We start from the raw sequence: 16,609 nt of genomic DNA, 5'->3' as shown, positions 1-16,609 counted from the left end.
AGGTGATTAGAGGAATGTAAGAGAACTTTGTTATTTGATAAATACTGGTGAATTGGGTTTATTTTGTTGTTAAGCTCTTTACATTTTACCCTGGTTCTATCTAGAGAGAAAGTTTTTGTTCTTAGGGTGAGTATTATGTAGCAGACCAAGACAGCTTATTCTCATGAAAATATTATTTGGAGTACTTGGAAAAAATCCTTAGTAACAATCTTCCATGTCATACCCTGCCTCCTCTACTTGCTTGAGTATAAAAACACATAAATTAGATGTTTATTACCAATTTTGGTTGTCATTTTTACGTAGAAATCAATTCCTGTAAAAACTTCCATTTGTAAGCCCTGCAGAGCAGAAAATCATCTATTTTTCTTTGTTTTCATTTGATTTCACTTTGTATATGTGTTTATTACTCTTTGTTACCATCTATACATCATAGAAGGCTGTCTGTCACTTCTTCCTTGCCTCAGTCATTACTTCTCTTGTATCCTAAGAGGTTAGCAGAAGGTATCTACTTAAAGTTTTCTGTGTTGCTTTTGATAATGAATTAAAACCCCACATGCTGTGTCATCTCTCTTTCCCATGTATTGATTCACGGGAGATATAGTCAGTCTCTGCAATGTACTAGGAGCTGTTCTAGGCCCTGGTGAGAATAGTCCCTGCCATGAAATGCTCTGATATAAACGGGATGGAGAGAAAAGTAAACTGGACTGCTGCTTGCAGTGCCCACCTCCCCCTACCTCCAGTGTGCTCCCACACTTAAATCCACTTGCAGGATCCAGCTGAGTCATGTCTGTACTCCCTTTCTCTGATCCTCCCGGGTGGTCGGACTGTGTACCTTTCAATTATCGTGCTCATCATTTTGCTTCATTCCTGAACTTTGTTATTAGACTATGATTTAAGTCCCATGCCTAAGTAAAGTTACATATCGTAGTAACTGACAGTAACAGGGATGCAGTGTATGTGTATTGAAAGGAGAACCCGGGTCTCCTGCATTGCAGGCAGACTCTACCATCTGAGCCACTGGTGAAGCCCATTGAAAGGTAAACATACAAAATAGATAATTAAAATATATTTTAGGTCTGTATACACTGTTAATAATATTAGAAAGCTGAAAAAAAATTAAAGAAAAACCCAGAAGCTTCAATAATTGTTTTTTACCACCTTGTCAAAAGGAGGAGGGTCAGGGGTTAAGTTTGTTTCTTTAGAAGAAATGAAAACAGTAACTGATGGGAAAAAGTGTATATTTGCTGGATTTAAATTATTTCATGTAATTCTTAAAAGCCTTGTAAGGAGGTACTATTTTACCTGCTTTCTGTATTTGTGGAGACCAAAGTTGTAGCAGTGGTTATGTGTCCAAGATGGGATTCAAATGGAATTCAGATGGAATTCTTGGTTCATATTCCTGAGCGCCTACACATGACCTCATGTTGTGAGATGTTAAACTGAGTCTACTCCATTCCAGTCTTTGTGGAATCCTTTCATTGGTCCTGAAACCAGGCTCTTAAGTGATCTTTGGAGCAGTGTTTAATTCTTCTGACTTGTCATCCTCTTCCTGGAATCTGTCTGTCCATCTTGGGTTGTGTGAAGTTGATTTGAATCTGGAATGGCTCTTACTGTATGTCAAGGGAAGCTCTTAGAGTTCGAGGCAGTAGGACCGCTTTTGGGGTGCCTGCCAAGATTGTATCTGCTGAGTATATAAGCCAGGAACAACAGCGAGGATTAGCATGGCCAATTAGTATGAGTGCCTTTCTGCTGTATCGATTTCCCAGAATGTTTCTCAAATTTCGTGTACCTGTTAGAATTGTTCTTGGGCTGTATTGATTTACGCTGTTAGACTGCTCACATGTGAAGCAGTAGCAGTCCTGAGTACTTCCCACATGAACCACAGCAGCCGGAGTAACCTGGATGGATAAGATCAGTTTTTTTTAATCTGTACACCATTGAATTAGTGAAGATTCATATAAAAGATTGAGGAACTACATTTTTAAAATATCTTTGCTTTTATGTGCTAAGTGTGTGATATCCTATGAAGCATCATATTATGTATAATCCTTATTTTCCCAGATTTTGGTGAGGAAGCAGTTTGTGTGTAATTCTTGTAAAAAGTCGATCCTTCACTCTTAGAGTAAGAGCCGGGTTTTAGGGAGCTTTCTGATGCTCAGGGCTAGGCCTGTGCTGTTCGCCTGTGTTGCCACCTGGTCCTTCCTCACTCCCAGCACCTTCCCTGCTGAAGAATTTTGTACTTGCTGCTCCAAAGCTTTACCTGGAGACTCTTGTCTAGTATAACTCATAAGGCCAGGTCCCTGATGTCCTCCTGTAATCTGTTTCAGTCTTAATCAGTAAGTCCTTTCCTCATCTGTTTGTTGTGAATAGTCCCACCCTCTTTCCGAAAGGGTCTCGTATACTCTAAAGAGTTCATGTTTCTTATCTTTTTACTGTTCCCTTCCTGTGGGTCATAGGGGTTTTGTGTGTTGGTTTTCTATAGAACAGCACTTTGAGTTGAGCTTGTCTTGTTTAGTTGCTAAGTTGTGTCTGACTCTTTTTGTGACGCCATGGACTGTAGACCACCAGGCTCCTCTGTGCACTTGATTTTCCAGACAAAAATACTGGGGTGGGTTGCCATTTCCATCTCCAGGAGATCTTCCCAACCCAGGGATCGAACCTGTATCTCCTTTATTGACAGGTGGATTCTTTACTTCTGAACCACTAGAAAAGCCCACCTTGAGTTGGTGCTGAATATTTGTTGTATGAATGAATGCAATATGCAATTTAGTAACTTTTAAAATGTTCTGTATTTCTGGAAGGAAAATCCATTTATTCTTTCCCATGGTAGTCTGGTATAGTTGGGTAGTATTGAATAAATTAAGTTGATACTGGACTAGGATAATTGTGTCAGGTAATTAAACTTGCTGTGAACAGTTGATTTAAAGTACTCATTTCATTACTTTTTATAACTTCTTCCATTTTGAATTAAATTGGAGGCAAAATTACACAGTTATTAAATATAAACTTTTTAAAAATTTGTTTATTTATTTTAATTGGAGGCTAATTCCTTTACAGTATTGTGGTGGTTTTTGCCATACAGCGACATGACTCAGCCGTGGGTGTACACGTGTTCCCCCGCATCCTGAATCCCCCCTCCCACCTCCGTCCTCATCCCATCCCTCGGGGTTGTCCCGGAGCACCAGCTTTAGGTGCCCTACCTCATGCATCGAACTTGCCCTGGTCATCTATTTTACACATGGTAATATACATGTTTCAGTGCTCTTCTCTCATATTGTCCCAGCCTCGCCTTCAGTTTTTTTTTTTCCTGATTTATCTTATGCACACAAAGACCTAAACACAAGGTATGTTTTTAAGAGAATTCGATGATCTTCCAAATCCTACAGGAGCTGTTGTGGTTGGCTTGCAACGATCATTCAACCCTAGGTAATCACCATCAGGCAGTTGTGGTCACTCTGCTGCTGTTGCCAGTGGAGGAATGGAAGTGGGTTCTGGTTTTGACTATTAAAATGGGAAGAATGGTAAGAACTTGCAGGAAAAATTTCTTCAAGCCTAAGAAAGAAGTGGAAGAAGAGGTGGTTCTTTGCTTCTGGACGAAGTCTTGTCTCAAAGAGGACCTTGCTGCCCGGGAGACCTGATTACCACCCTGAGGATGAAGCCAGTGCTGAGAGCCAGCCAACCTGCTGTTAAATAATAAATTTCCTTCTTGTTCAAGCCAGTGTGAGTTGGTGTCTTGTTATTTGCAGCCCCAGCAACGTCAAAACCAATACATTCATTTCATAACCTGACTGAATATTTATTTCAATGCTACATCCTTGCCATGTGTACCTCACAATAAATCCAGTTTGAAAACCTTTCCTTTGCCTTACACGTGTTTATTTTTCTTGTTTAGTTTTTGATTACTTTTTGCCTAAACTCTTGTACAAGACATGGATTTACCACTGTTTTCTGGGGAACACTTATTCATGGATTCATGGGCTAAAATGGACTTGGGTAAGAAAAAAAAAAATTGGAAACGCCAGAGTAAAAGCTTTCATATGGGTTATCAAATCAATAAGAATTATTCTAGAATGCGTTTTCATTAAATGTTAGCACCTTTATCAGAGTCTAGGGAAGGAAAGATGTTAATAAGAACTTCAGCTTCTTTGAAGTTTACAAAATAGTTTATTTTTGCGCTGATTTCACCTCTGGAAAATCACCATGACTAGGTGTCAGTAAATTTACAATTCACCTGCCACTTTGGACAGAAAAGAAAACGGCTCAGTATTTTCTCTCGTTATGGGCTTCCTCCTGTTGTGTTTCATGTTTTACAATTTCAACTTTAGAGACAACTCCCAGCTGGTTATTAGAGTCAGTGTGGGTCTGGATATTGATGTGTAGTAGTAGTTTTCAGGCACTTTTGCCTCAGATTTTTTTTCAAATGAAAGTTTTCTCTAAATCCAATATGAATGGGATTTTCAGGCAGCTTAAATCTTTCTTGTTTGATGGGGACATATTTTACTGCTTATTGAACCCATGGAGCACAGTTTGAAAGCCTGCTACAGACAGGCTTAGTAGAATGACCTTGTAATTTTTCATCCAACCTGAGATACTTTTGAGAGTGAAATAATTATACCAGGACAACAGACAAACTGGAAGTGTTTGGGCAAATTAGGCTTGTGGTACTGAAATGGTGGATGATGCTAGAACTCAGATGGGCATCTCTTTGGTAAATAGTAGCAGGGAAATTGATGAGCCCCCGTTCCCTCCTCTACAGCCCTAAGCCACTCTGGTACAGCTAGAGCTGGGACCCTGTAAAGTCTGCAGCCATTTAAAAAGCAAAGCAGCCCTTCGCTGGGTGCACCCCGTCCTTGGGCACCTGCTATGTACCAGGTGCTTTCTGCAGTGCTGAAAGTGCAAAGATGAATCTCTTGATTCAGAAGATGAAAAGTTTACCCTATTAATTCAGCAAAACTTGGCCATGGAGAGGTCCATACCTGTCCCAGTAACAGTTGAGAGCTCGTAAGCATAGGTTATTTAAGCGGAAAAGTGCATGGGGGAGTTTTCAGCCTTGAATTTGGATCTTGAAATGTGATGTGTTTTACTAAAGGCTTTCATCTCTTACCCCCACCCCCTGAAAGTGAACTATAATTAGGATCTGTGCCTATTTGTGTGTGCCCTCTCTGGAATCTATAGTTAGGAGCAGGACACGATTGTATGTGTTGGTGTTTGTTTTCTAATGTTAGATTTTTGCGTAAGTAGTGTCAGAAATGAGTTCCTAGAGGAAATATCAGTGATGAGGTGGGGTCCTGTGAACTCTGTTTCAGTCTTTTTTAGGATTTGGGAGATGGGGTAGGAGTATGTTTTTGTTAATGAAAGAAAAATAAAGTGCTATAAAAGAGGGAATAGTCAGGAAAAACACAAAGAACCAGAGCAGGAGAGTAAATGAGGATCTCCCAGATTACAGCAGTATACCTACATTGAGTTAAAGGTGGTTAAAATTAGAAAAGGCCTCTCTGCTCTGTCCTGACCTTTTCACTCCAGCTGTTGACATGCAGGCACATGCCCTTTAATATCTGCTCCTGGTACAAGACTCTCAGTGGGGTAACAGAGAGCCCAGGGTTTGGTAAATGGAATTGTCAGGCTCATGACAGTCTAATTTAGTTTTCAAAATTGTTGTATTTAGGATGCATTTTAATGTGCTACATACAAAATCTCAAAGAATTAGCAATATATAAGATTTTAGAGCAGCATTGACTTTAAAATCATCTTTTGTGTTAATATATCCTGATGTCTTATTTTCCTTAAGATAAGAAAAGCAAAAGAACTTTTTTTTCCATATTTTTTATGGAATTTTTAATGGAATTGCATGTGTTAACTTTAGAAGGGTGTACATAGTGAGTTATGTTTTTTTTCCTTATATTTAACTATAGTTTTCAAGAAGAGTAATTAATTATATATAAATCAAAGAAAGGCATGCAGGCAATAAGAGTAGAAAGTTCCAGTACCATCTTAGTTGTCTTATTGCTGAATTTGGAGTTCAAAACTTAGAAGTTCCTTATTCACTTATGAACACAAGAGGAGATTGAACCCATACTGAACTTCTTTTGCCAAGTTCAGGCATGACTTGTTATATTTTATTTTACTTATTTTTTTGTGACTTGATCTTTTAGAGATTTGTGAATATTCAAATAATGATTTATTATTTTTTAAATGAAAGGTTAATTTAGGTAAAGAGTTGTTAAAGGCCCGGTGAATTCAAAGAAGGAACTATTTTCCAACTTTATTTTTTTATAAGTATATCAATATTCTCATGTAATAGAAACTGGAAATCTTTGAATAACTGACAATATTGATAAAGTGTTGGGAAATATTATTTTACTTGGTTTAATGTGTCAAAAAATTTTTAAAAAGAAAAAAAAAAAAAAACTTTAAGTTAATTTTGTGAATAAAAATGCAGGCCTTAAAGAAAAACCTGCTCCAAAGCCAACAGTGCCACCAGAAGAGGCAGACATGTACCCTTGGCTGGAAGATCAGGTTCTGGAGAGCCCAGGTAAGCTTTCCTCTGATTCTGACCAAACATACCTAGTTGCATCCCAGGTACCCAAAGGTAGCAGCTTCCAGAGTCCTGTCTTATCCATGATTTTGTTTTGCAGTGATCACAGAATAATGAAATAACTGGGTTAGCCAAAAAACTTGTTCCATTTTCCCATTAGATGTTACAGAAAAACCTGAACAGACTTTCAGGGGTTTGGTGGGCCAACCCAAACCTTTTTCTTCTTGTCTTCTGAAATTTTATAGTAAACTCTCTTTCTCTCTTTCTTTTTTTTTCTCCTAGAAAAAATCCACACGGGATCATTTTAATTTTTGAGATTAAGAGTCCAGACACAGAAGGCTTCTCCTTGTCTGAGACCATATTTGAAACATCATGAACTAAGTGCTGTGTTTCTTGATTCCAAGTCCAGGATATCTGTGCCATATTATATTGAAAGTAAAATTAGACAGGTCTTGGACATTTAGTTTTGCCCTCTTCTGTCATATTATTTAATGAAGTAGGTCTATTGGGCTCCCAGTCTTTTTAACATGAGTCTCCTGTCTACAATGAAATTCTTCCCAGGACTCCTTGGGATCATCTGTGAAGCCTGTTTATATCTACATAAATTCACACATGAATTCAAGTATTTCCTCAGTCACTCAAGGACCAGTGACCCATATGATAAAAACTCCTGAAATCTCTTAATAAATTGGTAAATGAAGTCTGATTCCATTACTCTCATTTCCTATTGATGCTTTGGTTTTTATTACGAAGTACTATTTCTGCACATTTTCTTTTACTCTAGTTCTCAAAAAGATTTGGTTTCATTTTGCCACCTATTGGAAATGTTAGGTATAACACTGCATTTTTACCAGCGATTTAGCCACTGAATCCAGATGGTAGTTGTGTGGATTTTATCACTATATATTGGTAGTTTGGTTTGGTTTACCTTTCTTCCTTTTAGTAAAGATCAAAATGTTGCTGTCAGTTTTTGTTGTTCAAATAATCCCAGGAGAAGTTCCTGTCTCTCACATTCCTGTACAATTGCCGTAATCATGCCTTGACTTCGCAGCAAGAGTGATTATTTTTTTCCTTTTTTTTTTTTTTTTCAGAATTTAAATGCGTATTTGAATTTAGCACCTTAAATTTTACTTTGTACTAATTTAATTTTAAAAACCTTGTTTTTCAAAGCTGGTACTTACTTTGAAATGTACCATTTGCTTTCCCTCTTCCTTTTTTTATTCTTTGTTAATATTACTCTTTGCATATTACTGATAACCTGTCCCAAACTTCCAAACCCTTCAGTTTGTTATCAGCTCATATCCTTTTCAACTTCTTGGTGATATTTGATTTGGTTTAAATGTTACCTTCCCAACTTTCCTCTTATTTGAGTCTCTACCTTCTGTCTTCTCTAACTACCTAGTCTATAACAGAGGTACATACCTCTCATTAAAAACACAATAAAATAGCTGCCCTCCTTGACCCCTACTCATCAATCGAGGAACCTGGTGGGCTGCAGTTCATGGGGTCGCAAAGGGTTGGACACAACTGAGTGACCAACACTTAACTTAGTTATGTTTTAATTATTTTAGGACGTCAGAATATTGAAGATGAAGTATATGAACAAGTTCAGTCACTTGATGAAACAGTATACTCAGAACCTGGTATGAATTAAAATATGTTTCATGTATTACTAAAATGATGGTTAACTGCATAAAACGACTTGGATATTATTTTTAAATTTAAGTATTAATTGAGCGGGCTTTTAAAAGTTATTAGAGGACAAGTGTTTTTAAAATAACACAGCACTAGTTTTATTTTGCCCCATTTTATTGTTAAGAGAATAAACAAATGGAGACCAATGATAGCGTGACCAATGATACATCAAGAACAAATAACATTAGCAACAGGAGGAGGGAAATAGAAGAGAACCAGGTAAACTATAACAAGCTCTCTGGGAACTGTTTTCAACCCTCAAGTTATACTGACTGCTTGTGTGGCCACCAGAGCAAAAAGAAACTTTTAATTACGTAGAGCAGACTCAAACATGCAGTTTACTTAGAGAATGTAAAGCATTTCCCTAGCTCTTACATCTAAAAAGTTTAAGTTCTGTATGGAGAATATTAAATGGTACTCTAGAAACCAATGTTTTCAGATTTGCTAAGACTGTTTCTTGACTCATTCATTGATAAAAACACAGAACCCCCCAAAGGGTTTCCCAGGTGGCTCTAATGGTAAAGAACCCACCTGCCAATGCAGGAGACTTAAGAGCTGCAGGTTTCATCCCTGGGTAGGGAAGACCCCTGGAGGAGTGCATGGCAACCCACTCCAGTATTCTTGCCTGGAGAATCCCACAGACAGAGGAGCCTGGGGGCTACAGTCCTTGGGGTCTCAAAGAGTCAGACATGACTGAAGCGACTTTGCACACACGCACCACACCAAAATGTAACAGGAGGGTTTTGAAGAGAGCAGAACACGTGGTGTCCTGTTACTTTTAGTGTGTTGGCATGAGCTGAAGGTGGCCCTACAGTAAAAAAATTATGTTTCTTAAAAACAAACAATTTCCCATCATTTAAATTGGGCTTTTGAAGGCCGGCTAAAGTATCTTAGTCCATCTTGGGTATTTTGAGGTTAAGTATAAAAGCATCCATCAGGCTCCATCTGTGCTCCACTGGGGAGACCAGCTCTGTCTGAGTTTGAGGGTTTTGCCCTTGGCTAGTAGGGGTCTAGGAGCCTGTGTCCTTTTAGTACCATTTCTTCTCAGCCAGAGAAGCTACTTCACCTGCCCATGTGATCAAACACAGGCTTTCCTTTCCTACATCTTTTTTTTTTTAATTTCAACTTTAACCTAAGCCAAGGATGATACAATCTCAGCACATGGTTGATTTCAATATGATGAGGTAAGTGCTGTGATGGTGAAATACATGATGCTGTGTGGGACTTACTCAGACTTTGGGGTCACCAGGGGCTTCCTGGAGGAAATGACATTTTGATTTAGGAGCTGGAGGATGGTACAATGCTTTGCCAGTCAAAGGTTGTCAGCAAAGTTTTAAGTAGAGGGCATGGCATGTCTGAAAGTCCAGGGACCAAAAAGGTCTGAACGCAGGTGGAGAGATAGGGGAAGGAATGTTTTTACTTGATCCTAAGAGAAGTTGAAAACATTGGAGGGTGTGAAGGAGTGTTGTGTATTCTGTCTGCAGTGGAAAATGAGGTGGAGGAATTGTCAGTAGGAAGATGGGACACGGAGATTGTACTGGGGATCTGAGTGAGTCGAGATGGTTGATCAAAGTAAGTTTCAGCCAAGGTTGGAGGAGAAGGAAGTCGTGGGCATGGTGGACCTCTGGACATACAGGAAGCCAGACACTGGAGGAAGGAAGCCAGGCTAGCACCTGGATTCCCTGAATCTGTTCTTTGTCAAGACTTTCTCCTCAGGAAACCACAGACCGTGGCTTTAAATACTACTGAATATATATCTGCAGCCCTGATCTCTCATCTAAGCTCCTGGACTTACCTAATTGAATAACTGACTAACTAGAGATAACTATTCTTATCTCTATATGCATGTTTTATGGATATCTTAGACTCAAAGTGTTCCTAAAACTGAATTCTTGATTCCTCTCCATCTCACAGCTCCACCGAAAAAAAAATGTTTTATTCCAGTTTTATATTTTACATAAATGTTTTACATTCTAGTTAGTGGTCTCTTTATCCATTCAGTTGCCGAAGCTAAAATTCTGGGGGTTTTCCTTGATTTCTTTCTCCTCTTCCCCTCACATGCATCATCCATCAGCAAATCCCTTCAGCTTTGCCTCCAAAATGTATTCTGACTTCTGCAGTGTCAGTACCACCATCCCCTCTTCCATCCCCTTGGGTCTTTGCTTCAATCTTTGCTCCTCTGCACCCAATGTTTGATGTGGCCAGGCCTACTGTGGGCTGATCTCTCTCCCCTTGATCACTTTTCTCGAGCCTAGTTGGCCTCTCTTTTCTCTGTAATCGCCAGGCCTGTCTCTGCCCTAAGACCTTTGACTTGTTCTGTCTTCTGTTAGTATGTTTGTGTGTGTGTTCCAGTCTTCACATCTTATCAGGTCACGCTTGCCTCCTTGACGCTGTCTCTAACGTAGACTCTCTGTCCCCATCCTTCTGTGTTTCACCGTCGCATTCTGGTCCTGCAGTTACTTTTATTAGCTGTGTGGCTTTAACACAGTTCCTCAAGCCCTTCACCCTTCAAAGTTGGATAATTGCTCCCTCATAGTGTTGGGGCGGCAGTTGCAGAGGGCACTGGCCATGCCTCTGATGAGGTCTCGTGAGCTCTCAGGAGACAGTTTTCCTCATGGCGGGCTGTCCCTGGGTCATGGAGACACTCAGACGGTGTGTGGTGCTTCTGCTGAAAACAGGCGCTTCTGTTGAATAGATGGGTGAGAGAGCTCAGCTCTGCCCACGTAAACCCTGTGAAATTACACTGAATAAATAAATAAGGAACATGACTAGAAGAAAAAAAGAGTCGTACAGTTAGTGACAGGAAAAATTGATCGGTGTGCTGAGAAGCAGAAGATCTGAAGTGAGAAACAAGATGGGAGGCTGTGATGAGAAGACCGAAAACAAGCAGCGTCAACGTAAAAGGGACTAATGGCTCTCTCGCAGCACTGGGCCGCACCAGGTGCCTAAAGTGACTAGGAACTCATCGAGTAAAGTGACCAAGAACACCGTGCTGCACTTCGGGAGGAAAGTTCAGTAGCAGTGGAATTGTATCATTGTTACCACTGTGGTGACGATGATGGTAAATATTAACAGCAGCCGCACAGCAACAATAAAATGTACTTATTATAGTGAAAGTGAAAGTTGTTCAGTCGTGTCAGACTCTTTTTATGTAGTCCATGGAATTCTCCAGGCCAGAATACTGGAGAGAGTAGCCTTTCCCTTCTCCAGGGGATCTTCCCAACCCAGGGATTGAACCCAGGTCTCCTGCATTGCAGGCAGGTCTTTACCAGCCAAGCCACCAAGGAAGCCCAAGAATACTGGAGTGGGTAGCCTATCCCTTCTCCAGTGGATCTTCCCAACCCAGGAATTGAACTGGGGTCTCTTGGTTTGTAGGCAGATTCTTTACCAACTGAGCTACCAGGGAAGCCCTTATTTATTATGGGCCAGGCATTTTTCTCAGAGAAGGCAACGGCACCCCACTCCAGTACTTTTGCCTAGAAAATCCCATGGACGGAGGAGCCTGGTAGGCTGCAGTCCATGGGGTTGCGAAGAGTCGGACACGACTGAGCAACTTCACTTTCACTTTTCACTTTCATGCATTGGAGAAGGAAATGGCAACCCACTCCAGTGTTCTTGCCTAGAGAATCCCAGGGGCGGGGAAGCCTGATGGGCTGCCGTCTATGGGGTCGCACAGAGTCGGACATGACTGAAGCGACTTAGCAGTAGCAGCAGGCATTTTTCTAAGCCCTTCAGTCCTCATAACAATGCTATGAGTAGGTACTCTTATTCCTTTTTTTCAGAAGAGAAATCTTAGGCCCAAAGCAGTTAAGTAACTGGCCCAGGGTCACGCACAGCCGGTACAGGTGGACCTAGATGGTCTGATTCCTAGAGTGGTACTGCACTGCACACCGTCGTCGGGCTCACTTAAGTTCTCTGGTTAGAATGATATATGTGGGAAATCCTCTGCATGAGGCCATGTCAAGTTACTACTGGGAGGATGTCTCAGACCACAGTGACCAGCGAACCCACGCTGCAGTGGAGTCACACAGCATGTCCAACATCTACACAAGGCAAGAGAAATGGTTACGTATATCATGCCAGTCTCACAACAGAAAATGAGCATCTTGACATAACTTAAAGGCTAAACACAGAAACCTTTGGAAGCAAAGAGTAATGCATCTGACCTAATGCTGATGACCTCACATGTGGTTTAGCTGGCGGTCGGCTGTTCTTTGCAGTAGAACATTTACATAGAGTTGTCTAAAACTGTTACGTGGAATTTTATGTCAGTTCTCAGTGGAAGATCACAAGGTGATCTTTGATCTACTGATCATTGAAGAGGCAAATGTAGTAAGAATTCTGAATGTATTTATTCACTTATGAAATATGGATTGAGAACTTCTCATGGCTAATCATAGCCCCAGGTGCTGGGCAGACAGAGCCACTAAAATAAGTGAGGTCCCATCCTTGGTGTTGTAGTGAAAGAAGACCTGTTGCCCCCTCAGGTGAACTAGTCTTTGGCCAGAGAGAGGACAGAGCTTTGGCGTGTGCAGTGGCCCGGAGGAGGGGCAGGGTGTGCCCAGCAGCTGCAGCGGGTACGTGCAGCCTTGCAGACGGGCCGTTGGTGTTTGTGCTGGCTGCTGCCAGGGGCCCTTGGCGTAGACCTGTGTCACTTTGTTCATTACTGTTGTTCAAGGAGAGAACCTGCCCCAAGAACCAGAAGGACCAGCAGAAGAGCTGCAGCCCGACGACCATGTCTTTGTAGGAAGTGATGCAGATGACAGATACGAACCCATGGGAACTGGAGCCGTTCATGAAGGTAGAACACTTTTGTTTTTGGTTTCTGAATAAAGCACAATGAGTCATTGGTAATTAGGATTGTTGAAGTTTTTTAAAACCAATATTTAACTTTTATCTAAAGTTTTTTTTCTTTCACTTGAAGCTAAAAACCAATAAAATGAGTCTTTTCCCTAAAATAAATAGATGTCCCAGTTTTTAAATTCAAAGCACAGTAGGAATTCTGAGAATTTATGCATTTTTTATAGGATATAAATGAAATCCTTCAGTACAATTACTGGACTCTCCATCCTGGAATACCCTTTGTTATAAGATACTCAAGCAACTGATGAAATACTGACCTTAATAATCTACCAAAGGTCTTGATCTAAAATGAACTCTGTGACTACAGTGGGTAGAATACAATTTGTAACCTAGGCATTGGCAAACCTTTCTTTTTCGTAAATGGCCAGCTGGTCATTATTTTAGGCTTTGCAGACCGTAAAACCTCTATCGCAACTTCTCAGTTCTGTTGCCATGGGGCAGAAGCAGCCCTGGACAATGCCCAGTTGAGTAAGTGTGTCTGTGTTCCAGTAAAATTTTATTTGGAAAATCAGGAGGCAGGCCCCATGTAGTCTACATATGGACCAAACTTCGTGTTGATTGGTTTGCATGTATCAATATTTTAAATTAAATGCTAGCTATTTAAGTGTCATTTGAGTCATTTACTTTGTACTGTTTGCATTAGGCCAGTTAGAATGGTAGCTATTCACTACTGACGTATGGAAAACTTTTCATTCATATACTTATTGCTCTGTTCTGTTTTAATATGAGGCTGCCATGGTCATTTAGAACCCTGCTAAATTAAGTCCACATGCTTTGTTCTTTTGGAGTCTGTTCTCTGTACTCTTCTTAAAGTAGTCCTTTGAGACATTAATGAATTCTTAAATGATTTTAAGCCACATGTTTGTACTCTGGTTTTTGTTATTTGAAAATATTCAAATTGTATATCATATTATACTTAAAATGAGTATGAAGGAAACATTGTTTTTTAAGAGAGATGTTTCATCTCTAAAGAGTGATGCAAGAGGGACTTCCTGGTGGTTCAGTGGTTAAGAATCCACCTGCCAATGCTGGAGACACAGGTTCAATCCCTGGATTGGGAAGATCCCACATGCTCCAGAGCAACTAAGCTCATGGGCCACAATTACCGAAGCCTGCGCTCTGGAGCCCGAGAGCTGCAACTGCAGAAGCCCATGTGCCCTAGAGCCTGTGCTCTGCAACCGGAGAAGCCACCGCAATGGGAAGCCCGTGCGGCACAGCTAGAGAGTAGAGCTCATGGGACTTGTCCAGGCCATACAAGAACTGAGTGAATAGGTAGCCTCCAGACAATGCTGTTGGTAAATGGTTGCAGGGACTATTTTAAAGCATAAACCTTACGAGGAATTAAATAGATCTACTTCTCACAATGTTTAACATATTGGGGAACTTACTTGAGAAGCAAACAGCTCCTAATTTATGAATAAATGTATTTCCAAAAGCTTGTGTTCATGCCTGTTGTTGAGCAGATAATACACTTTTCCACAGAAATAACACCGTAAGTGATGATTTGGTTTCCATACCAACCTACAGAATTGTATCAGATGCATAATTTGGGAGGAAAATTTAAGTTCAAAATGCTTTTCAACATGTGTATGATCTCACTTGTGATGTGCATTGAAAATACACATTTACAGACTAGCTTTTGAGCTTCAGACCTTCTGATATCATAAATATCATGATTTCTATGGGAAAACATTTCTGAGTAGGAATGCTGATGAAATGATTTCATCATTTCCCAGGAATGTCTTGCTCCTTCCCATCTTTGGCCAGAATAACTAAGTAAGATTGACAGTTGATATTCTAGATGATGCTTATACAACAAGTTTGAATCAAGACACTCAAATAATCAGAAACATAAGGAATTTGATATTTTTGAGGTTAGGAGGTATAGATCAAGAGTGGGCAGAAACACTTGTAAAAAATTTATAAATTGAAGAAACTTTATTTTCTGACCTAATTTTTAATTGGGACATAGATTCAGTTTGAACGTAAAAGTTGCTTGTTATGAGTCTTCAGAAATTAAAAATACTTATGTCCATATAGCTGTTAAATTAACAGAGGTCATGTGAGTGGCAGCACTAGGCCATCAGAGGTATGTAGATGAAAGTATCAACACATTGACCTTTCAGCTCCCCAAACATCTATAGTCCCTTGGTTCTGCCTTTGTGTTTCCATATAGAGACTGTACTTTTGCTTCTGAAAATGGCAGGACATGTCTAGAAAATAGATTGGCCAAGGGGCTTGAGATGTGGACACAGCCTTTGTCACTGTGTTGTGAGAACAGTCGTGTCCAACTCTTTATGGCCCCATGGACTATAGTCCACCAGGCTCCTCTGTCCATGGAATTTTCCAGGCAAGAATACTGGAGTGGATTGCCATTTCCTATTTCAGAGGATCTTCCTGATCCAGAGATTGAACTCTCCATCTCTTGCATCTCCTGCATTGGCAGGCAGATTCTTTACCATGGTCACCACGTGGGAAGCCCGTCTTTACTCTGACTAAATCACCCTCCCTTTTTAGCTCAAGTTACGGTGTTTGTCATCTTTGTGGGGTTGTTAAGTGGATCCTCTAAGAAAAATATGTGAGGCATTTCTAAATGTAGTTCTGGTGAAAGATATTTAGCAGATGTTTATTGATATTTTCATGGTTTGTTTTAGTACCTATTTGCTTTCAAAATAAAATCAATGATAAACATTCATCCAGAATATACATATAAAATACATAAATGTACTATTTATTAAGGTAGTAATCTTTATTTAATGTTATTATTTTCAGAAACTGAAGATAGCTACCATATAGAAGAGACAGGTAAGATTTTAATTTGGTACTATTCTGTTTTAATTAATGTTTTCCTATAAAAGAAAGAGATAAAATGATTATTATGTATTAACTATCATACTTTATATCAAATATCACATAATACATAATAAATTATTATTATATAATACGTTATACCACAATTATATATATTTGTATGTACACATATATATAGATATATGTATATATCTACATATAGATACATGTATATATGAATATAATTTTGTGCTTTTGAAGTCTACTTCCTGAAGATAAATTCCCAGGAGTGGAATTATTAAGTCAAAAGGTACTGTGGGAGTTTGGGATTAGCAGATATGAGCTGCTGTGTATAGAATGGATGAACAACAGGTCCTGCTGTATAGCTCAGGGGACTATATTTAATACCCTGTGATAAACCATAGTGGGAAATATATAAACAAGAATATATATTTATATATATATGCATACTGAATCACTTTGCTGTATAGCAGAAATTAACACAACATTATAAACCTACTATACCTCAATAAAAATAAATAGAAAAAAAATTTTTAAGAAGATAATTGGAAAAAAAGATGCTGTAGAATTACATGTTTTGTAGTCCTAAATTCCTGAGTCAGAACAGTCAGAGTTTTGTCTTGTCTCATATCATGTGTCCCCAGAAAGTATGGCCACACTGGAGATGAACGTACCGTCTTCCAGTAAGCCTGTGTCGGCCAGTTT

The 16,609-nt window shown here is 39.6% G+C and overlaps 1 protein-coding gene across 18 annotated transcripts in view; it reads left to right on the top strand.

Moving 5' to 3' along the window:
* ASPH (aspartate beta-hydroxylase) overlaps positions 1-16,609 on the top strand; it is a 189,839-nt gene that overhangs the window by 56,460 nt on the left and 116,770 nt on the right. For 11 of the 18 annotated variants that reach the window (XM_025001422.2, XM_025001421.2, XM_025001420.2 and 8 more), the window contains 4 exon segments: positions 6,440-6,532; positions 8,107-8,178; positions 12,909-13,031; positions 15,866-15,898. In XM_025001422.2, the coding sequence (XP_024857190.1) occupies positions 6,440-6,532; positions 8,107-8,178; positions 12,909-13,031; positions 15,866-15,898 (321 nt within the window). 18 annotated transcript variants of the gene reach the window in all.

Source organism: Bos taurus, chromosome 14 (assembly GCF_002263795.3).
Source record: "Bos taurus isolate L1 Dominette 01449 registration number 42190680 breed Hereford chromosome 14, ARS-UCD2.0, whole genome shotgun sequence".
NCBI lineage: Eukaryota > Metazoa > Chordata > Mammalia > Artiodactyla > Bovidae > Bos > Bos taurus.
The sequence above is the reverse complement of the archived record's forward strand: the minus strand, read 5'-3'. Positions and strand labels throughout refer to the sequence as shown.